This window comes from Oryzias melastigma, linkage group LG9 (assembly GCF_002922805.2).
Source record: "Oryzias melastigma strain HK-1 linkage group LG9, ASM292280v2, whole genome shotgun sequence".
Taxonomy (NCBI): Eukaryota; Metazoa; Chordata; class Actinopteri; order Beloniformes; family Adrianichthyidae; genus Oryzias; species Oryzias melastigma.
The window spans coordinates 22,319,693-22,347,616 of NC_050520.1; the positions used below are offsets into that span (position 1 = coordinate 22,319,693).

The 27,924-nt window shown below is 39.2% G+C and overlaps 1 protein-coding gene across 6 annotated transcripts; it reads right to left on the reverse strand.

Annotated features, from left to right (window-relative positions):
• Positions 1–66: 66 nt before the first annotated feature.
• On the reverse strand, positions 67–27,924 carry lzts1 (leucine zipper, putative tumor suppressor 1). Of its 6 annotated transcripts, none has more exons than XM_024275286.2 (11): positions 27,821–27,924; positions 25,797–25,843; positions 10,437–10,522; positions 8,896–9,250; positions 8,622–8,750; positions 5,605–5,764; positions 5,129–5,517; positions 4,844–5,017; positions 3,628–3,759; positions 1,774–1,968; positions 67–1,633 (listed from the first exon to the last, which is right to left on the reverse strand). In XM_024275286.2, the coding sequence occupies exons 4-11, from the start codon at positions 9,124–9,126 to the stop codon at positions 1,088–1,090; spliced, it is 1,956 nt and encodes a 651-aa protein (XP_024131054.1). In that variant the 5' UTR covers positions 9,127–9,250; positions 10,437–10,522; positions 25,797–25,843; positions 27,821–27,924; the 3' UTR covers positions 67–1,087. The 6 variants fall into 6 exon arrangements, with proteins under 6 accessions (XP_024131054.1, XP_036069490.1, XP_024131053.1 ...); XM_036213597.1 differs by lacking the exons at positions 25,797–25,843; positions 27,821–27,924 and adding exons at positions 11,001–11,069; positions 17,622–18,614; XM_024275285.2 differs by lacking the exon at positions 25,797–25,843 and having other exon boundaries at positions 27,821–27,884.

Sequence of the window (27,924 nt, forward strand, 5' to 3'; positions counted from 1 at the left end):
TTTTAAATTTCTATGTTTTTTTGGTTAGTTTTTCTAACACAATAGTGTATCAATATAAACATATTTTTTATTTATTTTTTTTATTTTTTTATTTAAGCCCCTTAATGATCGATGTTTTAAGACTCAAGTAAAAAAGATGCACACCACCTCCAAGTTGAGGCAGACCTTCTTTCCAACACGTCAGCCTCAATATTTTATGCTGTTCTGACAGATCATAAAAAAGACATAATTATTCCTCCTTTGCTTCTATAATTCTTCCTAATAAAGTTTCTCTTTATTGATGTTCCCTAGTGCTGCTGCATCTGTATCAAAAAATAAACATGACACTTGAAAGCTCTATGAACTTTAATTGGTCAGTCGAGGCATAAAGTTTGGTTAATCAAGTGTTAAGTTGATCAATGGTTTAATTTATGTTTCCAGGAATTGCCAAAATGAATGATTGCATAAAAATATACGAGTGGAGTGATAGTTTTTCTGTGACGAAATACATGAAATTCAATAAAGAATTAGGAGATATTGTGGGGGTATTTGGTGTGTGTATATGTATACATATATAATTATTTTCATCTGCATATCTTTGAACGTGTTTTCTGGAGTGCATTACAGCTTTACAGTGATATCGCACAAATATAATGCATTTTATTAAAAATAAAAATAATTGTATAAAAAGGTATTTCCATGCCCAAACCCACTAAGATAAAACAGATTGGAGATCATAAGGTTAGTGATAAAAAGGAAAAAAAAAAGCTGAAATAATTATTTTGTCATGCTGGAAGATATGCTGAGGAACCATCATGCTTTGTGTGTCTCACTATCAGACAATAATCCTGACATAACAATACATTGTTTGAACTAACAGGATTTGGACATTAGTTGCTCCTGTTAGAAAACACATCTTAAGAAAAGTTAGGCAAATGAACTTTAAATAACTTTATGGACAAAAGTTAGAAAGGTTATGCAGACTCTAATAAATAGCTAAAGTGAAACACAAATGTGTCCGTCACAGAACTCCTGCTGGGGATTCACATTGTGTAAACAAGCGTAGATCCCTGTTACAGAAAGTAGAGAGCAGGGGCGACTGCCTTCTTCAAATCTCTGTGGCAATAACATCATCGTAGGTTTGCAGTCCTGAGCCGTAGCAGATGCCCAGTTCTGATCGGCTTTCCAGCTCAGCTGTCAGCTCCTTCAGCATCCTCTCCAGGTTTTGGTTCTTTTTGTGCATGTGCAGGTAGTTGATTTGTAGCTGCTTCTGATATTTAATGACCTTGTCCTTCTCCTTGTTCCATGTCTGTCTCTCATTCTCAAAGCTGCTGGCCTGTCTCTTTTGAGCAGCCTTTTCCTCCTTGAGCTGCTGCCTCAGTCTATCCACCTCCTTCTGGAGGGATTCAGTGGGGAGGAGGTCCTTGGGTTCCACTTCCTGTTTCTGGATGGAGGTGTCTGAAACTTGGGTTGCTCTTTCTGAGGTTTGAGTTTTCGAATGAGCCAGAAACTCAGTTCTGTTCTGCAGATGATGAGATCTGGGCTCTACAGCGAGCTCCTCTTTTATGCCTTCCATGTCTTTTTCTAGTTGAGTCACTTTCTCTCGCAGACAATCAGCTTCATTCTTTTTGCGCTGGAGTTCATTCTGGCACACCTGATGGAAATGAAACATGTTAAGACACAAATGATTTATTCAAATAAAATCATACACATTTTCTTCATAATATTCTCATTACTGAGAACTCCAGCAGACATTTGCTTTCAGACGTCATCGTGAATCAATCACAAACTAACCTCAAGTTCTACAGTGCAGGAGTACAGCCTCCCCTCATGGTCTTTTTTCAGCCTCTCTAACTCCTCCATCCGTGCAGTGCTTTCCTTTAGTGCTGCTCTCAGACCCACAATCTCATTCAGCTTGTGACCGACATCTGTTTGGCACTCTCTGAGCTGCTGCTTCAATAATGAGATCTCTCCTGTCTTCTGACAAACCTGAACACACATACAAGGAATACATGTTCAAACAGTTAACTGTTACTTGTGACACAAAAAATATTTAATAAAAACATAAAAAATTATTTATTATATAAACAGTAAAAAAGAAAAAAAAATGTATGAGGTTTACATCCCCAACTGGCAAAAGAATACAACTGCAGGCGTCAGGGATGTACAGTCAGGGGAAAATAATTCCTAACCCCCTAATCTGAGCTATAAATGCAACTTATGTGTGTGATTCTAATCATTTCAATAGCTTTTATGACAAAAAAAATGCTGTATTTTGCACATTTCTTGTTCAAGAACTGTATAAACTGTGAGGTGAGGCCTCACTGAGCTCTGCCTTATGTTTGATGCAAACTCATCTCATGAGACCACGCCTTAAGTTACTCAGTGTATGCTAGTAATATAATACGTTATTACATTTTGTTTTATACATAGTAAACATTTTGTTCTTACTTTCTGTAAAACAGTGTTTCATGTTTATTTAGTGTTTGGATCGAACATAAAACCACACTTTAAAGATAGAAGGTGAGGCATTCAGGAGCTCACATTTGTTCTTTGGCGGTTGCTAATAAAGTTTATAAGAGGGTGATATTTAGTATTTTGCTCAAACCAACTGCAAAAATGTCAGATGGAATATTTAAAAAAAAAGTCTCAAAGTTGAACTTAAAAAAAACTTGAAGTAATAAATAATGGATGACCAATGACAGAAAAGCACATCTTTATTGAGATTCAGGGACTTTTGAAAAACTATGAGGGTTTTTACGCCAAAGCCACAGAGATTTTTGCCCAAAAGGAGAGACGTATGGACTTAATTTACAAGTAAAGGTTAGACGAATGTATGAATTGTGTGTGTTTACGCATGCATGAGTGAAAGAGGTAGCATATTTTGTGGTGCTGTGTTTATGTCTGTAGCATTCACCTTAGTGTTTTTTGGGAGTCATACTAAACTGCTACATATGTTTATATTTCTCCTTGGCCCAATATGAACCTGCTGATGTGAGATATGAGACCCAATCCATAGTTGGCAAATACATTGGCTTCAAATTGTAAATTTGAATCACTGCCTCACCAACCTCACCGCGCATCACTGGTGGGCATTCAATTTTTAAAACATAAATTATGAAAAAGTAAAACAGTACATTATCACTCCCTAATGTCCACAGGGTATAAGAACTCAGTCAAAAGCAGCATGCTAATTTTTGGAGCAGACATTTTCTTAAATTGTGGCAGAGCCCATGCTCACAGGATCTGCCAATCAGGAACCTGATTGCAGGAACCTGCAATATGAGCTGTCAGAGAGTTGCAGAAGAGATTTGAAGACTTTATCAGTGGTTCAGCCCACAAACTGCTCAGTATTATTCCAGTTTAACAGGCAATACCCCCCATACAGCACCTTTACCATAAAGAGGTTAAAAAGAGGAAATTCCTGTATTATTCACGTGGTATTCATATAACTTGCTCCTCTTGCAAATCTGGTACTGCAATGTTGGATTTGGTTTGCAGTTCAGTTGTTAAAGAAATCCTAATTTGCAAACAAACGTCTGCTTGTGGGTCACTTGTCATATGTTTGTTAGTTTAGTAATATATGGCTTTAGTTCTCTTAGAAGTTTAAAGCACTAACAAGCAGCTTTGATTTCAACAAACACTCACCTCCCACTGTGTTTCCTCAAGTGTCGGTGCAAGAAGGGTGTTCTCCTTTTCATAGGACCTCAGCCTGAGCTCAACAAGCTCCTTGTCTTGGGTCAGCTGTGAGACATCTTCCTGAAGTTTCATGTTGTCAGCCTGCACAAGTTGTTTTAGCATTTAAGCAAAAGGGGTAAAAAAAAAAAAAAAAACATATTTTATATTGGCTAAAAGCAAGGGGTGTAGGGAAAAATCAATTTGGTGATATCGTGATATTGTATTTGGTCATACTTGTATTGATTTAAAATGCTGACAAGATGATATTTGATTATTAATGAGTGTCCTTCAGCATCTTACTTTTGTTTTCCACCTAAATCCCTGACTGCTAGCTGGCAGCACAGCACACTTCGCGCAGCTCTACACTACACCAGAACAACAAGATCTAGTGAGAACCAGCTTGAGTTACATTTTTATTGATTCAGTTAGCCTTGCGGTTTTTGTTTGGTATGAGACATGCACTATTTAGTATGATTTAGGCCCTATCCAAATTCTTCCCCTTTCCCTTCCCCTTAGCCCTTCCCCTTAATTTATCCCTCCAAACGGAGGGTAATGAAAAAATAGTGTCTAATATTTCAGAAGTGACTTTCGTTCGATGATGTCATCAATAATCGCCAGTCCGCTAGCATTAGCATGGAGCTTCCAACGCTTGAATATACATAGTGGTTTTATAACTTTAAAAAGTCATGCTACTACAAGAAGTCATTACTTACATTTAAACATTTAAACATAAACGTCTGTGGTTCAGAGCGCAGCCACGTGGAGAAAAGCGCTTCTTACTAGTGCTGAATTACTCTCGCGATGGTGGACCCCTCTGTTCGGAGGGTGAAATTTAAAAATGATCATCCAGACATGACTTAGACTTCAACCTCAACTGCCACTTCAAATTAAGGGGAAGGGAGAAGGGAAGAATTCAGATTGGGCCTTAGTTTTTTTCTAAGTCATACTCTTTAAAAAGTGAAAACTTGTTCTGGTACAATCTTGGGATATATCATGATGCATATTGTATCTCAAGACGTGTATCGCAATACATGACAAATCGCCAGGCTCTTGCCAATACACACCCTTACTAAAATCTGTGGTCATTTTGTCCACAAACAGTTTTTTGATGAGTTGCTTTCTGGAAAAAAAGTTTTGGAAGGATACTGACAATAGACAGACTGACAGCAGTCACGGGAGAACTGACCTGAAGCTGGCAGACTTGCAGTTGCAGTGCCTGATGGGATTTTTCTGCATTTTGTGATGCTTGTCTTAACTTGGCAGAGCATTGCTGCTTCAGTCCTTCCATCTCTTCAACACAATGCAGTTGTTTGTCTTCAAACAGCTGGCAGGTGTGGGTCTCCTTCTCCTCAAAACTTACCTGTTTGAAAATTGAGTAGTTTGATGTTTGAGTCTGAAGACAACTGGGTCTTTCTAAACTTTATTATTTTTGCTTTTCATGTGGTTATTAAAAATTGATGATTATTAGTACCTGTAGTTCTTGTAGCTCAGTTTCTTTCTCTAGGAGTCTTTGTTCCAGATGCTCAATCAGGGATTCGTCTGTAGTTAGAGGAGATCTAATACCCCCCGCAGCTTCAGGGAGAGTGCTTGACTCATCTGTATGTAGCGGGGAACCTGCATCCACACCATCCTTGAAGGCCAACACGCTGCAGTTTAAACCAGTCTTGTAATAGTCATAGTTACTGCTGTTCCCATTGTTCCATTGAGAGAAATTGGATTGCTGTCCTTTCCTGAGGCTGTTTCCGATGGCTGAACTGCTATTACCATGACAGACGGGGGCTGTGGATACCCTTAGACTGCTACTTGTGCTGTGTGTGGGGAGGCTGGACATGGAGTTCCGTCCAGAGTCAGAAAGAGTCCCTGAAAGACAAAGATTGTACCACACGTTTTTGTTATTTGGTGTTCCAATTTTAGGCAACTTATGACCAATATAATAATGATAAAAACCTAAGGTTTCTTGCTTGTTCCCAACATTTGAACTGCTTGCTTTCCTCAAAGGACAAAGGATATGATCCAGGCTGTTGTGGCCGGCCTCTTTGCAGGATGCTCCGGTGGGATTCACAGATGAAAAGGCAGTGGAATAGATCGGTGACTTCTTACCAGAGGGCTGAAAGGTAAAATGAAACACAAGCAGTCTTTTTGGGGGATTTTTTTCTTTGTTTGCTTTTAGATTTAACATTTCCTCAGCAAAATGTTGTACTTTGAAGATGAAGAATTGAGGAGTGTAACATTATGAAACTTTAAAAATCTGTTTTCACAGAGGAACAGTGTCTAGTGTCACACTCTGAAATTCAGTACAAAAGAGTGGGGATGTGTGTGTGTGTTTTTTTTTTTTTTTTTTCCAATGTGCCTCTTCACTGTAGAAAGCAGCAACCGAGGCGTGCAGAATTGATGAACTTCAAGCTGACAGCATTAGAAGCCAACCACCTATTGCTGCAGGAGAAATTCCCAAGACTGTCTGAAGAAGAGAAAACTTATTTCCAAGATGAACTTATACACCACATGGTGTGTTGTCCACGACTGTCACCAGCAGTAGCATACCTCCACTTTTTCCTCTTCTCCTCTGCACCCTACTTCTCCCTCCATGTGCTGTCTGGAGGAAGATGAATAGCTCCTCTCTGTGATATTAATAATATGAGCTATTGCTGAAGTGTATAAAGCTAAAGCTTGTGAGTTCAGCATTCCTTCTCACTGACTTCAGGGCTAGGATGCCTTTCCTATTCTTTTCTCCCGACCTGTCAAATTCTCACTGGCCCTTGTTCTGTTTTTTTTCTCTCTCTTTTTCTTTCTTTTTTACCTTTATCCCTCCCCTGATAAATGAAGGCCAATCTAAGAAAATGCTGTCAGCTCATTTATTCTTGGCACAGAAATGATTTCTCTGAGAAGATCAAGGCATTCTTTAGTCATTAATCTGGGAGGGGGCGATTAATAAGCTGGAAAGGTTGGACACAGGTTATGAGGAATGGTTGCTGCCTATTAAACTGTAGTACCTGTTGTGGTTTTTTTCCCCTCTCATCCACTGCACTCGTGAGCTTTTTCAAGTCTTTTAATCATGCAGGATGAGAATTACATATTTTCATGATGTCCAGATAATAAAGCATGACTCTTAAATGTCAAAGTATACTTTGAAATAAATTGTTTGACATTCAAGTATTAAAAAAAAGCTTTGCTCCTATTTAAGAGTTCAGTGGGAGGATCAATATTGCAAGACCATGTCTGCATACTATATTTGAAGGATATAGTGGTGCCCATTGTTACAAACAGCAGCAAAGTACTTGCCTGATAGCAGCAAAATCCTCCTTTAAGCTCCCAAATTGGCACCCTTTGGAGGTAATCATTTGCTGTGCAGATGTTAGGAGTTTTGAGCTTAACCGTCCCTCAAAATAAGACGGCTATTCACACAGGGAGTCAAGTGCACAATAAACTTTGAGCTTTAAGAAAAATTCTCTTATCAGTTTTGGAATATCACAAAAATGTTTCTTGTGAACTCAGTAATCTTAACAGTAAATGAAACCTAACATTGTAATTTCCTAACGTACTCCTTCAAAAAAAGCTCTCATCATGGCTTTCTTTTTACATTGACCCTGAACACACCAGACAATTCCTTGTGAAAATAAGGCAAACATCTTGTCAGGCCAACCCTGATCCTCAAGAGTCTCACCTCTGCCTATATTCCTTTTTTCCCTGCCCAGCTTTCTCTTGATTCCACATCCTGATGGACGGAACACACCTGATTTAGGCTATGGTCACAAATACACCTGACACCACGTGTTGGGGAGGCATTGGCAGAATCGTCAAGATTTCATAACACCGCTCACTTTTTTGGAAAATCGTTGGTGTAATCAAGAATATAGATGGAGACAGTCAGGCGGCCGTTAGGTGAGCAGAACGGCCTGCTTTTTATATAACCCGAGGCTACCAAGCGGCTGGTGGCCAGTAGCACTTAATGGATGGCTGCCGTCTGGAGACATTCACATATGGTGAATCCAGAGATCAGCCCGCCCGATTTCGCAACGGAATCATCCCTGGTGAACATTGGACTGCCAGGTACGATTCCCTTACAATTTCGAAATACTGATTAAAGCCACTGATCAATGTCAACCTCTTAGATGAAAAATTGTCCGGTCGCTGTACATTTTTTACTTTTTCTCAAAACCTCCAGGGCCTCCATGCAAAAATTCGATTACCGCCTCCCGATTACTAATGCCACTGCAACGCCACCTGCTGACTGGAAAACTTGCATTTAGGTCGCTGTACTGTGACATTTTGGGATATGTGACTATACTCTTAGGTACTCTGCATCAAACCGTCTAGGAATAGCTGGAAAACAGACAAGGTTGGGGCTCTTGAAGACTACGGTTGCCAAGCCCTGCTCTAGTCCTGCAACCATCTGTGGAATTATTCAAACCAAAACATCTCCATGCATTTCATTTTGTATAATTTGACAGTATTTTTACAGTCATGTAAATTGAATCACACATCAATGAACGTGGGTGGAAAGCAGCATTAACAAAAAAAATACCATTTGTAATATTTAATTATTATGAATCGGTCCATATGGCTGGTTGATGGCTTAATTTCTTTTTTATATTGTTTTTGCTCGTTAAACTTAATAAATCTTATTTAAGTTAATAATTAATTGTTCGATCATTTGTATAACAGCGAGTTGTTTGTTTTTGAGACAAATGACTAGTATGTACACTCAAAACCTTATGCTAGAAATATGCAAAATAAAGAAATAAATGAACTGAATAAATAACACAATGTACTTAAGTTAGGATTATTTTTTCAGAATTAGTCTTTGTGATGTCTTCTCAGGATTTTTCCTAGATAACAAATCTGAAGATGACCGTAATTTGCTGTTGTCATTACTGTCAGTCTGTTATACCAGTGTAATCTGAACTTTTTTTTTTTTTTTTTTGTAACACCGGCATTTGCTATGAGAGAAAAGTCAGCACACTCACTCTCTCTGCCACATTTCCTGGCATGAGCAGCAGTTTTGGTTGCTGTCGTCTGGCCAAATCCCCATCTTTGGTTGCTCTTTCCTCCATCGCTCTCTCTTTGTGGTACGCAGGCTTTGGTTTATTGCTAACCTTTTGTCAGACCAAAAAAAAAAATACAAGGTTAGACACAACAGAAAAACACATTTTTCTCCACAAAGTAATGTGTTAGATGCCTCCTACAGTATATTTTTGTCATCTTTTATGCTTTTATCTCCAGTCTGAGAACGTGGTCTACCTTGATGTAAAAGAAATCCTCACTTCGTCCTGACCTGGAGTGAGACAGGCCTTTAGAGTGATGATTGGATGAGGAGGAGCTCTGAGAAAAGCCGCACTTTAGCAAACCATCAAGACTGCAGCCGCCACTTTTTCTGTGGTGGCTTGATCCCTCTTTTAATCTGTAGTCCGATGCCTTGCAGTGTTTGCTGTTCAGGCTGTTACCGTTTATGAGACTACTGACACTACCCATGATCCCCCAAGCCCTCGTGAGGGCGGGATGGGGCGATGGGGCTGGAGTCCAGATGGTCAAGTTACAAAGGAGTCATTGGCAGACATGTCTCATGACACCAGAGGAGTTCTGTCAGTGGCTTCATCTGCAAAACACAAAGATAACAGGTACACACATTAAACCAAAGAAATAGGAAGTGTCAGATCTGATTTTCCCTCGTTTATTCTGTATATATTTATTACTTCCTGCTCCTGCATTAATGAGGCAGGTGTATTTAAAACAAGCAAGCTGAAAAGGGTTTTTTCTTGGCTTGTTGCCTGGCTTTGTAAGTCGAGATTTATGACTTTGCCATTGAATTTGACAAATAACCCTTTGGGTGCCCTTCCTCAAAGCAAACTGGCAATTAAGCCACTTACTGCCAACTCAACACTTGGCTGCTGGGGCCATCTAAACAACACTTGGCAGTGTATTTTTTTGTTTATTTTCATTTTACAAGAACTCTGTGCTGACAGATTGGTTTCAGTCTGCAAGTAAAGTTTGAGCATGCATACATTAATGCATGAATCTTTCTAATTATAGCAGAATAAACAAAAAAACACTTTCGTTCGCTGACAAATTTGTCAAAGAGATGCTTTCTCACTCTCGTCAGGGCTCCACCAGACCCCAGATGTTGCCATCATGATCTCCAACCCACCGGGGAAATGTCGACTCAGTGGTGACTTTTAATGGCAAAGGGCTTCACACTGACTGATCTTTGCTCCTCGAGCCACCTGGTCCTCAAGCCCCTAAGCATTTTATAATGGCCACAGCAACAAAGCATGGAACAAACTGCCTACTATTTTAGTGTGACTCTACATTAAGTTCAGGGTTAATTTGTGATTATCTGGAAAATTTGTAAAGAAACAAAAATGTGTGATTTTTATCTTCCTATATGAACAGATAAAACAATAAAACACTAGAAAATTCAAAGTTAATGGAAGTTTACTGATCAGTAAAATTACCTAAAGGGCAGACAAAGCCACCATGAGGAAAACAAGGAAGAACAATAGAGAAAAAAATGTTAGTTTTGATTATAGCTATTGTAGAAAACTTTAAAATTATTTTAAAAAATACATTTAGATTATTAACCTTTAGAAAATTAGGGGAAAAAACGTACATGAAATTATTCCTGAATAGCCTCAAAAGACCCTCTGTTTGACTGTGGCTCAGCCATATCTGTCTGTTTGTACGTCTGCCACTAAATCTGCACAATAGACTTCACTATCACTCTCAGATATCAACATCCACCACCGGCAAGGGACCAAAGTAATGAAACTATAGATTTTACTTACTGCCAGGCCAAACTAGGCATCCATCTCTAACAAAGCCTCTTCAGATTCATCTGCCCAGTCCTGATGTGACGTGTATGTCTCTGTGTCTATAAAAAAGCAAATGCAAACACTATCACTACAGCCAGGAGGCACCGCTTACTGTTCTGGGAGGGGGCGGGTCTTGCTGTTTGTCTAGTCAGCCTGTGCCAAGTTTTGCATCATAACTGACATGTAAATTCAGTTGTGTGTGTTGGAGAGACCTCCCACTCCTCTCAGGGGAATCAGTGTACAACATGTGCTCCTATAGAACCGGCGTGTGCCGCTCAAGTGATTAACTCCCACTTTTCACAAAAGATCTTTTACACCCTCCCTGCGACCCCTCCCTCCTCTCTGCCCATATTCACCCCCTCCCCTACCGTTTGTGCATTGACTGTGTAATAACTATTCATTCTTGCCTCTCCCCCTGATCCTTTCAGTCCCTCCCTCGACCCATCCATCCCCCTCGGTGCCCTGCACCCACCCTGAACAAACAGTTCATCCAACAGAAAAAAAAAAGAAAAAGGTGCTCGCTCTCTATCTTCTTACTCTTTGTCTGTTGAAGTGTGCCCTCTTTGTGTGGACTCTTGTGCGCTGGTTGATGTATCCTCTCCTAAACTGTCCAAGACCATATTTGAGTGTTAAATAAATGACTAGTCCTCTCAATAAGAGGATTGAAGAGCCCAACTTTTGCAGAGATTTACAGCCGTCCCGCCTTTAGGCTGTTTGTTCGGTTATGCGCCCACGGAGCCGTGCTTTCCCACACAGTTGTGCAAGCCGCATGAGTTCCACACTGTTACACAGAGTCACTGTTCAGTCAAGGCCTTTTGCCAAAGCGTGTGACAAAGCACCTCATGGACAACAAATAAACATCAAGATAAGAAAATTTACAGAGCTCCCTGTTCCAAATGACTGGATAGGAACAATAGAGCAGGCTTTGCAGCTCTTTTACTAAAAAGAGAGAAAAACACAAGTAAATCTAACATCTTGGTTTTGTCCACAGAAACTTTATGCCTATTGTTAAAAAATACTCAATAGAACTTTTACTCAAGAACCCACTCAATTGAAATTGTGTTTTTTTAACATGTTCTTTTAACATGTTTCTCATGCTGATATAATATATTTTAAGATTAATATTGTGTTTATGAGTATTTCTTTATTCAAATCATGCTGGATCAGGGGGAGATGAGGAGCTTTAAGCTAGTGGGAGAGAGTGTAAATAAAGAAATGATGGGAAATTAGTGGAGGCTAACTTCTGTGCTTCTAATGATCTCCTGCAGAAAATCCGTCAAAAAACAACACACGCTTTTTAAATTTTGGCTTAAAATGGCATAATAATAAGAAAAAGACCACTGGAAACGATAGAAACAAGTGTGTTAAAGCTAAACCTCAATGTTCTGTGGGTTAATGCTAAAATGTACAGACTAAAACCTTTTACAGCAACGTGTCTTCACAGCCGTGTGACTCACTCATAAAGTAACAGTTTCTGTAGTGATGCTTTCAGCTCACAGCTTTTGTTCCTCCATTAGTTCTATTATGACCTTGAAGGCTGTCTGAACCACACTACAGACAATTCACTTTCACAATCCCACAAACTTTCTGCTCAAAGGTAGTCCACTTCACTTATATGTGTAATGTATGTAATTTGAAAGCTCTACGATTGCTTCAATTTTACAAATTCATAAAAAGTAGCTGATAAACTCTGACCTCCCAGATTTAGAGTGGACTGTTTTTTTCAGGGTGTCTGCAGAGGTCAGGGTGGGTTTGTGTGAGCGTGTGGCTCCACGCATACATCTAATCTTATATCTGACTGGCTTTGTGTTGGTCGGTACAAAATCATGCTCGTTTAGCATGCGTTTGTGTGCAGAGGTGATGTGTACTTCTGGGTGAAGTGTCGAGGGCGGGTTGAGGTGGGGGTCGCTGAAGCGTTAGGGCGGGGGAGTCGGCCCCACTTTTGAGCCCCAGCTGACCCGACTGACGCAAAACAAGACAAGTTGACAATACACCCCCCCCCGCCTCGCATCAACCCGCCAGAGACACACACAGTCAAGTGCACACAGATGGACACACACCCACAAAGCATGGCAAATCCATTTACACAGCCAGTGTGAGGCAGCAGTGTGATATAAAGGTCTAGGATTTATACCTGTCTAACAATGACCATCAAACTCACTGTTGCTCACACTGTACCTCCACACGCTGCCACTGCAGCAGATGGCTCCACTGTCTGTATGGTAATTTCTAACAGATGAATGCAATCTATCTAGTTCAATGTCTGCTTTTTTAGGTTAATCTCAAGCTTATTGTCATTTGCTAAGGAGTGCGTTTTGAAAACACGTCTTATATCTTACATGGTTCATGTTTAATTAAAGGCTTTGGGCATTCTGTCTATCCTCATATCCCAGACAACTGTTTCAGCTTAAGTAAACTTATAAAACAAAGAATGCAATAGAAGAACTTTAGTATTTCAACATTTAAATTACACCTTCAAATCCACATTTGAGGCTGATAATTTTAAAACAGTAGTGCAATCACTTTTACACACTGGTCTAAAGGACATGTTCTTACAGAAACACGTGCACATTCTGCCAGTCAATTACGATGTTTTGACTGTGACATCATTTCTTTTAAAAACATTTTTATCAAGGTTTACAAGACACTTTCACTCAAATAGTAAGATTATTTCTGTCATTTTATGGGATAACAATAAAATAACATTTCATTTGAGAGAAAAGAGATTAAAGGATGTCTATACTTGCTTACTTTTATTTTAAGTTAATTTAATTTAGTTGGTGTTAATAGTTTTAAGCAAATTCCCACATCAACAGGAAACAAAAATCCAACATACTACGTTTTTGTCCCAATGATGTAACCTATTAGATAACTGGCACTGATCCATGGTTCACACAAAGTAATCAATGGTTAATGGCAATGGAGAAGGCATTTTCTATCACTCCAAGAGAGACATTATAAATTAAATGAAGAAAAAAGATGAGAAGAAGACGAGGAAACAGCTCACATATGACAACAGAGCATGATTTAGAGAATGATGGACTGTGGGATTGAATTATTGAGAGGTAATACTCTCCTTTCTTCTCTGTCATCTTCTATAGCCCGTCAAAGCCTCAGTTTCTCCCTGGCGCTCTCTCTCGAACACACACAAACACACTCACAGGCCTCTGCTGCTGGGATGACTAATATGGCCTGCACAGGAACATCAACTGGGAATGAAGTGTGGGATCGAGACACTCATCCATCTTTCACTTTCACCACTATTGCATCCATTCAGTGACCAAGCGCACACAGACACACACATTCAATGACATCCAATATTAGCTAATTGGGTAATCCTTTTAGTGCATTGTAACGGAGATGGAGCATGAGTAAGGCTTCAATGGTGAAGTGCAGAGCACCAAACACTCATTACTGCCCCAGAGTAAGAGAGATGGAGTACCAGGCGTGGAGTGAGAGGCATGAGCAGAAAGAAAAAGAGTGTAAGAAACATTTATATTCTGAGGGGCTCACATTATATTACGAACTGATAGCCACAGGCCACGGTGCAGCTAATGTATCCTCTGTTGACAAGGATCTAGATCCAGAAAAGGTTTGATCAAAAGCTATGTGAACAAACATTTAAAACTCATTATTTTGATCTCAGTGTCCTTTGTTGGCAGACGGACGGCCGAATCCTTGACAAGAGGCCACGCTTTTAGTGAAGAACCCCCTGTTGAAATTAAATTGCATTCAAATGTTGTTATGATGAGACATAAGGTCAACCGAGCAATCAGCCTCTTTGGATTTTAATAGAGAAGGAGTCCGTCTGCACTGCTGGCTAAATTTATATGGCAGACAAGCGTTGCTCCTGAAGTGTGAATATTTGCATAAACTTGGCAGATGGAAAATAGAGGAAAATGTATTTTTAATGGGAGCATTTAAAGTTACAACATGAACTGGAGCTGATGCTCATGAATTTGAGGAGCCATTAAATCAAATGTTGAAGAACTGAATTTTGTATTTTTTTATTATGCTGGATCTGTTTGTGCAAGATTGATTAGTACAACTTGTCTCTTTGTTTTTACAATTACAGTGCGCCCTGGAATCTTTCCAAAATTGGATCAGGAGAGTGCTGTGTGTCCATTCCATTAAATACAGAGCAACATGGTTAGCTCTACTATCATAAAATATTTACTTCACAGGGTTTTATCCAAACTCAAGACAAAGTAAGTAAATATTACGAGTATACTGCTACAAGATGCTGGAATTTTCTTTTTTTTAAATAGACTTATTTCTTATTTGTTAGGGACTAGCAGTCACTGACTGCAAGGATTGCTTTGTTTTGCCAAAAAACGGTACAAAAAGACCTACAAAGACCTTGAGGGAAAGGAATAAGTCCAAACAGACATGAACAGTGAGTAGTAGAACACAAAATAACCAAGAGACACACTCAACATGGCTGCAAAAACGTCTATATTGTAAACACAATGTTTATTCTTATTCTTATTATTTTTCTTTCTAGCCGTCATTTCGTGGAAAATTTGGCAATTTTCACATTTTCCCACAAAATGGGAAAAGGAAACTTTAGTTCAAGCGATTTTCACAAAATTTCCCACACATGCCGCCAGCTTAAGTCTACAACTAGAGTTACGTTGACCTTTGACCTTGAGAAGAGGCAGCCATCTTGAAAAAAAAAAACAAAAAACATGTTTAGTACTAGCTACAAATTAAAACTTGTCCTAGGTGCTTTCATCATGCTTGCAAAAATGGCGTTCTTCTGTGACATGCACATTTTTATTGGAATACTATAAAAATGTAATGCATGGATCCCTTGCTAGAGCTGAACAAAATAATATAGGATAGGGTAAGAACATATTAGGAATGTGGACTTGGTTAGCCAGCAACCTCTGTTGCTAATGAAATCCAAGCATTTGCATTTGCCAATTCTTTTGAAAATAATATTGATGTGTGGAAAATGGTTGCTATGGAGATAAAACCAACAGAAAAAAAAAATGTTTTTACATCATTTTATCACATGCAACTTAAACCAAGTCAATTAGTTTTCTGTAAAGGCCATGAGAACAGGGAGGCGTAGCAGCTGCTAGAGTGGTGATGGCATGAAGAAGTATGCGGGATGGGCTGGTAGTATCATACTATCCCACTTGCGGCTTTAAATATCCATGAGTTTGTAACTTTTTCATTATTTCTTATAACCCTTTAACACCTGAGGCATCGTCGGTGACGCCTAGATACAAAATCTCAACATACTGTAAGATTTCAACCGTCAATCGATCACGAGCCCATAATCTCCTTCAGAATCTGCTGGAATCAAATTGATTGTTGAAAAGTTACAGTAAATCAAAGAACATAACCACTGGAGTTCTGGTGTTAAAGGGTTGGACAATTCACCTTTTTTTCAAAATGTCTGTTTAAGTTATAAAAGCTTTTTCTCAATTATAAAACTTAATAACTAAAATAAACAATATTTCTGTTAACTCTAGAGCTGTTTTCAGCTATATAAGTCCGTTTTTTGAGTAACTGTTCCAATTTCAGAATAATATGACAATGTCAGGTAAAAAAAAAAAAACATGTCCTACATGTGCAGCCTTTACAGTTCTGCCAGTCAGTGGCTTTAACACAAGCTCACCTAAATTGCCAATTCACTTGCAGCTGCACATTCCGCTATGCGTTTAAAATATTTATTCATACGCTGTGACAGAATGATGATATTCATAGGTAAGTGGAAAAGAATGATGCCTTTCTCTGCAGAGCCCATTGACCTGCAAGCTGAAGACTGAGTGATAAGGTTGTCATTCTCGAGCATAACCATCCTCCCATCCTCCTAATCTGCTGTGGCTGTGTGTTAGGGTGTGCACGTGTGTGTGTATGTGTGGTGTTACGTAGTAGTACAAGGATACACAGTGATCTCACTTTAAGGAGTCTATATCATCCTGAAAGCAAATATGAGCAGCAGGCGCTACCAGTGCCCAGCTCCAAAATAAAACCACTCCGACCTTGTATTACAAAACTGTTCATGTGGAAAAACTCTGCTCTATTCTCAGGTTTTCAGACATCTAACAAAAGCAGTTGCTGATGTGAACATGTTTTATTTAGAAAAGAGTGGAAATCTGAGCCCAAAAGTTTCATACTTTGCAATAATATTCTGGAGTCTGAGGAAGATGGAGAGATGCTGCATTTGCCTGACAGAGCGTTCATTCATGGGAGTTTGCAGTATTTGGTTATCTGGGACAGTTATTTTAGGAAGTGTGCTCTTTAGCAGGTCATGACAGCTCACTCTGATTGTCACTTAGCAGATAAATGGAACAAAGTGAAGAAATCTTGGGGGATCTTTTTTTTTGGCATCAATCTGATTTTTCTCAACCTATGCATTCATGACCAAAGAACAAAACCCTTTGCCCATTTTTCCATGCCTACTCTTTCCCTGTGATGCTGACCCTACCCTGTAATTCACTAGACAATGTTACACAACAGAACTCAACATGCCAGGACAGGTGACTTGTACTTACCCAGTTCACCCTGTTATAAGCACAAAGTGGAATAATTCATGATCTCGGCGAGTCTCAACAGATGTCCCACTGTACACAGGTGTGACATTTCGGTTCACTTTTTTCCCACTCATTTAAAAATAAATTACAGCAAAACTCGTGTGAAAATTAAGACGCTGGAAAACAATGTGAAACTGTGGGTGGGACAAGCGTGGGTGGACAGAAGTCTTATTCATTGTTTAAACACCTGAGATAACCAGCTGAGTTTTTAATAGCATCTGTTTCCTCCAACTGTTGTATCCAGTGATACAATTAAAGTAAGCCCCAGGCTAGCCCCTGTTATTTTGTACTCCTCAAAACAATGTTTTTTTCCCACTGTCTTCTGGAGAGAACAAAAAAAGAAAAAGTGGACAGCCAGCACATTTCTCCTCAGACTATTTTAAATTAAACTTTTAAACCTTTAGAAGTAAAAGACTTGGATTGTCCTCCTGCTGTGACTTTGATTTCATCTGGATCTTTCATTTTATAGAAGTAGCTATGATTTATTAAAGAAAACTGAATAGATTCTGCTTAAGCGCAGATACTTCTTATTGTTTATGAAATCTTAAGTCGCCCTCCTTGAAACATTTTGGTCAAAAACATTCTTTAAGTCTCACTAAAGCGGACTTACCTTAATTAGACTTTGCCAATCTCCATAGAAGCAATGGCTGCCACTGCTGTCGCCCAAATCTCTGTAGCTGTTGACAAACCACCACCAAAGTGTTTAAAAAAAAAAAAAGGGTTTTTAAAGTTTGTTTTTTTTCCCCTCCGGATCCCTCTCTACCACTCGATCCGGAGCGATAAGGCCATCCCAGCTCCCATACAGTCACATTCCTCCATAAACACACTGATCTTTTTCCCTCCCTCCTCTCTTTCCTCTCTATCCTTGTTGTCTCCCTCCTGAACTCCCTCCCACTCTGTCTTTCACTCTGAACATCCACCACTCTGTCCCATCCTCCCTCCCTTTGCTGTGTGCTTCAGCCATCCCATATATCCACTCCTCGGTGGTAATGCAACGCTCCTTTCTTTTCCAGCTTTGCTCTTTAATCCAGTTTTTGCTTTGCATGACAGCCTCTCTTTGTTTGAACCTGTCTGCGCTGGCCTTTACCTTGCTTCTGGCTTTTTTTTTTATTTCTCCTCGTCAGTAAATATCCTCACTGCTCTACATGGACACACATACAGCACATCTACTGTAGTGTTTGATTAGAACGCAAAATGTATGTTTGCAGCCTTGTTTGCTTTTTTCCTGTGAGGTGACAGTCAGAACCGATATACAGTGTGCATTCCTGTGCATCAACAAGGAAGCCATAAGTGACAGTTAGCCTGCTGACTCGTTCCTCCAGTTTGTGCACGAAAGACAATCTCTTTGCTTCGTCTTATTTTTACGTTGCACAGATTGGCTAAACCAGTGATTGATGTGCAGGTTGGAGCCTCTTCACTGTGTAGATCCTGCACTTTCCGCCCCACCCATTTAAGCCTTGCTTCTCATTTTTATCCTCTTTGTTCCAAAATCTCAACAACTGCTTTGCGGCGATTTGAATAGTGTAAAACATTTTCCATCTGCAGCCCATGAATAAAAATGCAGTTTCCCTCAGTGCCATCTGGGCCAGTTTAGAGGAGGTATAAAGACGTTTTTCAATCTTCCTTGTACGCCAGTTTGTTTTGCAAAGATATCCCAACCTTCAGTGTGTCTGATCGGCTGCCAGAAGGAAAGCCAGAGCCACTGCCTTCACACTCAGTGGGTGTCAAAGTTTTGTATCTCCACATTCAATGGTGGTTTCGTGTTCTTGATAAAAGCCTGTAATTTCAGCTTCCAAGAAGAGTTGTATTATTTAAAGGCTTCACAGTATTGTTTGTATTTTTTATATTTCCTGTTGCTGTGAAGATTGCTTCAGTGTCTGTGACTCAACACTAAAGCTGCAAAAACGACTCAACAACATTTTCATTTGCATGTTCTGTGTGAACACATGGTTTTCTTGTTCGCAAATCACCTTTTCTAGAATTCCTCAGAGTACCCAAAGGGACAGGTTTTTGTAAATGCTGCTGAGTAAATAAACTGAACACAGTTACTCATGTAATGTGTTTTTGCTTGTTCTCTTTTCTTGGAGGAGCTGTTAAGAAAAACGACCAAAATTTATGTCATGCTCTCTCTTTCACTATGTTTTTCTTCTTCATGGCCTCATCTTTCTGCTTATCTTTTACTTACTCCCACACATACACACACTAAAACAAATAAACGCACACATGTGAATCAATGCCTAGAGGAATGGAAAGACAGAGCAAAATGTTGACCCAGCTGGCATAACACTGACCCCTACAGTCGTCGTGTTTTGACCGGAGTCTGAGCTTGGCTGCACAGAAACCCACTCCACACTCACACATGTGAACCAGCATTTCTGAGCAGCTATGTTTGGCCTTGAACTCAATCAGTCGGAGCTTCTTTTGTCATTTCATTTGAGTTTGTGTTAACTCGCAAGATGAAAGACTGAGGGATGCAGACTGCTGATTGTATGCTTGTATTAAAGGTTACATTAGGATAGCTCCCTTCCACACGTATGAGATATCACAGTTTTAGCAGCAGACGAGGTTTAAACTTCTTTTGCAACATAAAGCCTATAAGACGGCGCCTCGGCTTTTCCCAAACACTAAAGTGTTGTAAGTTATTCACTTTACACTTAATTTCAAGTCTCTGTATTTAAGTATAGATTAAATGTTGTCATAAATTGTAAGTACTCCAAACAGTTTAGACACAACAATGGAGATTTACTGCCTCTATGCAAAGATTTGACAGTGATTCTCCAAAGTACAAATACAGACAAACAAATGAACATCAAACAAAAAAAAACAGCAAAGTTTAAGTCTCATATCTCAGCATGAAAGAAGTGTGACTGAAGTCGGTGTTTGATTTGCAAATGGAACAAATACTTTAAGCTCAACAGCCATGACACAAACAAAACATTTAGAGAATGCAGAGATTTTTTCAAATATAATTAAACAACTCTAACAAACTATCCCTGTGCCCTTCAGGTGCTGGGTAGCCTCCAGCAAACCACTGACCCTGTATCACTGCAACAAGAGGTAGCCTAAAATAGGCGAACACTAATCTTAAGAAAAACAAAACAATTTAAAGTAGGAAAAAGTGTCTGTTCATGCAGCAAGTTGTTTTTACTTAACAAGAAATCTCTTCAGATATCAAAATTTAGTAACGTTCTACAGTACACAAGGATTCAAAAATAAGCAAAAAAAAGCTAACTGTTCGATTGATTAATAAAAATGTAATGTTATGATATTTATTGAACTTTAACCTCTTGGGACCTGGCATCCACATCCGTGTACGGCACATTTTGGCCCAATGACTTCATGTTTTGTGCAGTAGCTCAAATATTAGCTTTGGTCTTGAGATAGTTAAATTGACATCCTTAACCCATAAGAACCAATTTTTCCTTAAAAATAAAATTAAATCAAGTTGACCACACAACACATTTATGACATTTTTCTGTTACACTGTTGTCACCACGTTTCATTGGATAAAATTAAACCAACAATTACAGCATCATTTGGTGCTTCTTTTGTTGTTGTTTTTTTAAATAAAGTTTTTTCTATTGTTAAGAGTGTGAAGCAAAAGGATTTAGACTCATATAAATAATTTTATTACTTCTAGACCTCTTATTGAATATATGAAATATAGTTTGTAAAGTGGGAAAAGCAGTCAAAGATGGCTGGACTTTTTTAAAGTTTTTTTTTTCACTGCACGACAGAAGATATTCTGTTTCAGACAAAAGATGACATGAAAGCCAACTTGCTGTGTGACACATGTAGATACTATTTTATTTTGACAGTGTTGAAGGTATTTCTGCATAGAAATATTCAACAAAATATATACAGAATAAGTCAATTTTGTGTTTCTGGTGAAGTAAAAATGTATACAACCTCTGGCATTTCCTGAAGGCAAATTGTTTTCTATTTCAGTCTAGTAGTGCAATTCTTCAACACACACATGTAGTGTTTTGTCTCAAAAAAAAAGTCAAATTTCATTTATTGACACAAACAATGGCTAGAGTATTTACCACTATTGCAGTTCTAAGTTTAAACAGGATTAAGCCAAAAATGATGACTTTCTATGTTAATTTGTTGACTCATCTTCTATTTGACTCACTTTTCTAAAACAAAACTTAGGAAGTTTATGCTATAAACACTGATGCACACTGCATGTCTTGATCATTACTAGTGTTTTTCACACTGAAAAACACAACCCCCTAGAAATAAGTCAAAAATTCTTAAAATTTTCTTTGAACAGGAAAAACAAATCTGCCAGTGAGGTCAGAAAAATACTCTTACCGATAATTATTATGTTTGAGAAAAAACTTTCTGACACAAAGACATTTTTCTTAAACTAAAATTACTTCTATGTTGAAAAACTTTCTTCATCATTTTTCTTGAAAGACAGAAAATAAGACATTTTTTCTTTAAAAAAGTTTTTTTCTTTTTTACTTTCTTTGGATTCCATTTTTGTAATACAGCTACATTTATGTCAGTTTTTAAGATTTCAGTGATAAATGTTTAAAAGTTGTCAAACTTTACATGTTTTGGTCAAATAAGCCATTTTTTTGTGGTTGAAAAGTCTTAGTTTGGAGGTTTGCTGAACGTTTGCACACGAACAAGAAAGGTGCCAACTTTGTAGTAAAATGATGACTTTGAAGCAAATATACTCTTTGCAGTAAATTTTAAAAGACAATACATTGCTTTTCAAAGTTTGAAAACCTCACCTCAGTGAGGATCAAAATGAATGATTCAAAGCTGTTGGCTACTCCTCATCACAGGAGACATTTCCCCTGCTTGTAAGCAGGTAGAAGAAACATTGACACTCAGTTTAATTACAGTTAACTGCTCCCTGGCGTTCACTGTATCTGTCAAACAGCATTCCCCCTGCCGTCCAAAAAGCATTGTGTGTGTGGTTCACAAAGCCTTCTATCATTTAAACTGTCTACCTGGGAAACATTTGCCCTTCCAGGACTCCAATCACTCTCCCCCCTGTGAAAAAATTAGGCATGCATTTGTCTGATGTCGGCACCTCTCCACTAACAAGCGGAGTGGCCTTCGGTAATCCTCCGGCTCGGGCCTTTTCTTTCTTTTTCTGAAGAGCTCTTTTTCATCTCCTGTCAAGAGTGACAGCCCCACTGCATATCAGCATGTTCACCGAGGGCCAGGTAGAAGGACAGATAGAGATAACACTGACAGTAGCTGTAGCCCGACACAGATAAATGATGTCACCCGGAAAAAAAAGAAGGTAGCAGAGACAAAATTGGAAGAGAAATTTAAGGTGAGAAGAAAAAGAAAGGGAGAGAATTTGAGGAAAACATAAGAAGGTAAGGCAGTTGGACTGCACAGAAGTGGGGCTTGAGCTAAGGCTTTATTGATTGTGTTGGCTTTGTCTGTCACCCCCTCGGAGGACACAGTTGGCCTATGATGTATGGCTGCTTCATTTGCTGCCGCTGCAGCAAGGGACACGAGTCAGAGAGCCGGCCACTCGGGGACCTCATGTTGCTCTGCTGGTATGGTAGGGGCAGGGTAGGCCTCCCAGACCCGTACATCATTACTCCCACCGAGAGCTGATGTGGCCCGGACAGAGCAATAGAGACATTCACCTGAGTGTTCAAAGCTTTTTTTCCCTGATTCCTCTATTGCTCTCGCTGCATGTGTCATCAATATTTAAAATCCATAAATAGAATTTATTCTCCCCGTGTCACAAACGTGTACGACTTAAAATGCCTTACAGAGTTAGCGCACATACACACAGATGCTCACACTTCAAAGAGATGATGGCAGTCTCTCTTTCCACAAAGGCGGTTTCCTCCCCCAGGATCTCCTTCACAGGTAGCATATAAATAAGCCTGCTTATAAATAAGTGGTCAGAGAGCCCAGTAACAGCCTGTCAGGTTAGATGAGGACAATGAAAATTTCTCCCTTTTCCACACGCCATAGTTTAAGGCTATTGTACGACCAGACACTGGTCCTGTCACCGAGACACTCAGCATCGCAGGAAGGACTTATTAGTATTGATTTAGTGTACCTTGCTCAACTCTGTTAAGCCACAGTTTGATGAGGCTTTAATTCATGAACGTAGCCTCCATGCTGAAGATGCCGGGCTCTGAGCCAGAGCACTGTCTTCAAAGACAAAAAAGGATTAACTGACTCTAGATAAAAGCTGTAGTCCACATTTGCTGCTAAGTACACATCTTGACCCCTCAAAAAAGTGAAGGTGCGAGAGGTTAACGGCAGGACGGGGAACACAGTGAATCTCTGCGCTCCCGGCTGCTTTTTTCATCCTTATTTTACTTTTCAAACGAAGAATTTCCTATAATCCTTTTTAAACCCGGGGGGTTGATAAAAGAACTGTTGCCAATAGTTTACGTGTTTGATCCGCGGATGTTGACTTGCAGGTTAAGTGTGCACCTTTGCAGGGTGGATAGAACAGAGCAGATGCCATCATCGTTGGCTCATTTTGCCCCAAAGCTGTGATTTGCATGGCGTAAACAGCGCTAATAAAGCCATCTATCTCTCGCTGTGGTTAATACTTCAGAGGCTAACAACAGTTAACTGCTTTGAGAAGTCTTAAGCATCTGCTAATAGGGATTACATGGGGTGTAGCTGGGTTATAAATTGCAGTGAGGTGTGCAGCCAGGCGTCGTGAACAGAATACACCAAGCTTCCTCTAAAATCTGTTTGCACCGTTTGAAGACTATTTTTTTTTTTTTTTGGTATATTTGTTTTCCGCTAAAGGTTGAAATATGTAAATTGATCATATAACTGATTTTTAGTCCATATGTCAGCTCTCAACAGGTGTCGGAATTAAATCATGTAAATGAGCAGTCTGCATGCTAGCACTTATTACTCCGCGAAAAGGCATGGTAGTTGAAATACGGCCCACACTATCCTATAATCAAGCCTGTGAACACTGGCCCACCTCTAAACAAACGTGTTAATTCTTGCCAAGCTAATTAAAACAAAGGCTCTGCCACAGTAATGCGCCCTTAAAAACCAACCGGGGACATAATGCCAGCTTGTGATTGCACTTTAAATGTGCAGTCATTTTATTAGGCGCTCCCTCCTCGGCACACGTACAGGTATTTCAAAAATAAATCCCTCACACAAATAACCCAAATTCCTCTGCCATTTTTGCCAGTCCTCATCTTTTCCAACTCCTGCATATATTTGAGCGACGATAAAGTAACTCAAGTGTGTTGACAGCACAAGATTGAGCTGTGTGAATTAACGGAATTTAAAAAAAGAAAAAGACATTTGGGAGCTGATGTGCTGTTGGGTGAAGAGAACACACTGCAGCTTTTCACAAGGGGGCACTGTTGTCATTTCCTTCACAAACCCTGGTCTTCTTATGCATTATTTTCATTTTCACTTCCTTTTAGATGATATCATACACAAAATGAAATTATGTTACTTCTTATAAGCAAGAGAGAAGCATTAACAAAAGCATCCCAGTTTCTATCCTTGGTTAAAATTAGCTGAGTGCTGATACAGGGGGCAGTCCCTCCATTGTGCTCCAGGCACTCTGGGTCCCTGTTAATTTCCTAGCTCAGTGGCGATGCAGTCATTATCTGACGATGGGCATCTACAATGGATAATTATCCTGGGAAAAGGATTTCAAACTGTGGAGAAAATACTGCTTTCAGCAAAGGGCCCTGAATGCACTAAAACACTGGCAAACAGTTAGTCGCTACCATTACGCCTGTCTGTCTGTCTGTCTGCATCCTTCCAAACGCCCAGTAGCGAGTTGGACCAACCCCTGACAAAATCATTTTAAAATCTCTCCCGCCTCTCCTCTTCCCCAGTAACATAATTTTATATTTATTATTGCCTCAAATCTCATTTCCAAATGAATCTGCTGGCTCGGATAGACCACAAAGATTTGAGTTGACCATGCAAAGACAGGTATATGCTCACAGAAATGCACACTGCGACACGTGTCTCTCCAGGCATGAGCGCAATATTTAATGTAAATTCAAACTAATTTTTTATTTTTATGATTATAAAGCTTTAAACTGTAACATAAAAAGCTTTTATATTTTAGGTTATTCAAAGATAATGTTTGAATCGTATCTATTCCTTTTATGGAAATCAATACCGCAGTCAATTTGCAGATAATAATCTTCTATTATTGTTAAGCTACGGCTAAAGGTCAAAAGTTCAAGCACAGTCTGCATCAAAAGTAGTTTGACCAAAAGTGCTGAAAGAACTTCCGTTTCCTCTTGGGATATTTGATAAACTTCTTCTTCTGCTGCAGACTTGGAACACCACTGCAGATATTGAACTGATGCTGGGGCGTTCAGTGAGGAAATTCATACAAACTCAATCCTATCGGACCAAAACAACATTATTAATAACGTGGAGAAACATCACAGGAACACGGAGATAAAAATTCAAAACGACTCCTTTTTACATGCTGCAGTGGTTCTCATTCTCAGTGGGTAAGTCAAAAAGAAGAGCCAGAGCCTAAAAAATGCATTATATCCTAACAAGATTATCCCCATAAGTAGATAAAGGTTAAATAAAATAACAGAAATTCCCTCTGGATTTGGAAGAAGACTATACTGTGCTGATTTGTTTCTGAAGTTCTGGTTTGGCTCATAATAGGCCGTACGGCCTGCAGAACACAGGTGATTTTCAGATAAGTGGGTCTGTGAGAGGCCTGGTTCAAGCTAATGTTCAGTTGCAATTGCCAGCAGTTGCTCTCCCTTTTTTTTTTTTCTTTCCACTCATTACACCTTGGTTCTGCGGTATGGGATCAGACCTGGGAAGTGTGGCGCAGGTTTTCATGCAGTACAGCAGCCCGAAAATCTGCAATGAAATAATAGAACAACTGAGCAAAAGATTCTGAGTCAGATTGGCTAGACTCACCGACTACATTGTTGTGACATGCAGATGGAAGGAAGTGCAGAAAGAGTTAGAAACGGAAAATGACAGTGAGAGTAAATATCATACCTCTATTTAAGGCTCTGCCACACTAAAACCTGCTACTGTCACTTGAATGCTAGATGTTTGGATTTTTTCCACTCTTTACCTCCTTACAGTCTCAATCCCTTCCCTAAAGACGCATATTTATTTCTGTGTCAGTGGATTTCCTTTCCAAGCAGGCTGAAGATTAAAGATACTCAGAAACTGGGATGTTTTAGCCAACATTTTTTTTTTTGGATTACACACAATACAGGTGGCCTGTTAATATTTAGAATTTTATTTAGACTGTTCCCATCTTCAAAGTTTTAAAAGGATATATTATAATTGCACTGCTTTTTCTGCATTATTTACACAGATGTATCCACATTTTCAAAGGCAATTTGGTCCTTAAATAAATCATTCGACTCTGAAGGCCAACAAAGAGTGTGCGATGTTTTTGAATGCTGTGGAAATAGATGATGTGTTCTGGATAGTAATAGCTAAGGAAATACTTGTATGCTTGAATTTCCATCATAAAGGAGCCTTTATGTTGTCATTTTGCCCCAACTGTCCCTTTAACTTTGCGATAAAAGGCATTCTCAATAATATACTGTTGACAGGAAACATTTAGAGGCATCGTTTCTGTGGGAGCAAATCACCAGCTTTGCATTTGTCCATTACCGTCTTGTCTTTCCCATTAACTGCGAGCGTCAACAAGCAACCGCCTGCTCTTTCAGTCTACTTGACCCCCTCAATTAATTACCCCTCCTCTCACTTTTTCCATGGAACGTTTACCCTCTCTCCAAGTTCGGCTCAGTCTCTATCTTTTCCTTCCATCTTAGAGTCTCCACAGAAGCCTTTTTATGAGGTGAAGTCAATTTGTTGATAACCGGGAAGCACCTACTTAGGGTGAAGGTATTTTCTTCTTGAAATGCTTCTGTGACGGCAGCATACTCTGCCACACCCACAACAAAATGGTGGTAACCTCAATACACTTCACACTTCCTTTTATTTCACATATTTGATACATTTAACATTTAAAATTCATTTGTAAATAAACACAAACATTTCTTTGAGTTAAAATATATATTTATTTCATGTTTATTTGTAAAGACATATATTTTGATTTCATCATCTTGGGTTGTTTAATTCATTTCACCTGTTTTGAGTTACCAGTGCTGTGTATGCTGGTTGCTGCGGGTGTGGCTGGGGTTCTGCTCCTGGAGCTGTGCTGTTGGGCCAAAGGAGGAAATGCCGCCATCACAGCCTTTAAATGCTGTAGCAGGGCAATTGGCAGGCGCCACCTCCAGAAGTCTCCAGGGGGGAAACATGGACTAATTTAAAGTTTATTTACTTTGATTCTGTAAAGAGTTGCTGTTAATTTGTTAATCCTTTTTGTGTACTTTTCTTTTGCTTGCTTTTTCTCCTGGAAGACCAGTATTTTTGTGTTTAGTATTTTGTGTTGTCTTTGTTAAGTGTTTAGTTCCCCCCATGTTAGTCAAGTGGTTTGATCGCCCACTATATATGTTCCCCTGTTGTGTCTTAGGTTAGGTCAGTTCATTTCTGTTACTTGGTCTGTTCAGTTGGTTAAAGTTAAGTTCAAGTTTATTGCCTGAGTTAATTCTGTTTTGTTGACCTCTTTTAAGGGCCCAGTTTGTAAATTATCTACCTTTTTTTTGAGAAAATTAAACTTTTCATTTTTGGATGAATCTTCTGTTGTCCTCATTGGCCGCTCGATCTCTCACAGCTTCTTAGCTTTTTTTTATGTTTGAAGAACAAAATCTACAAATTCCATGCATATATCTATAAAGCCTTTCATGACTGACTGACTGACTGACAGCTGGGATAGTTAAAAAGTCTTTTGGTGTGTATTTGTAATACCTTTTGCTTCCGAGTCTGTTTATCCCTGGATGTATTTCAGTCTTCTTGAGTTGTTCCCTATTAGGTCTTTCGTTCGGCGCTGTGCTTAATTTTTCTTCCTGTCA

Bases quoted from the DNA above. Each gene is read 5' to 3' on its own strand.
- lzts1 (XM_024275286.2), bottom strand. From the start codon at position 9,126: ATGGGTAGTGTCAGTAGTCTCATAAACGGTAACAGCCTGAACAGCAAA. The intron at 5,018-5,128 runs GTACTAATAATC...ATTTTCAAACAG, and splicing joins CTGAGCTACAAGAACTACAG to GTAAGTTTTGAGGAGAAGGA. The intron at 3,760-4,843 runs GTCAGTTCTCCC...CAACTTGTGCAG, and splicing joins TGCAAGTCTGCCAGCTTCAG to GCTGACAACATGAAACTTCA.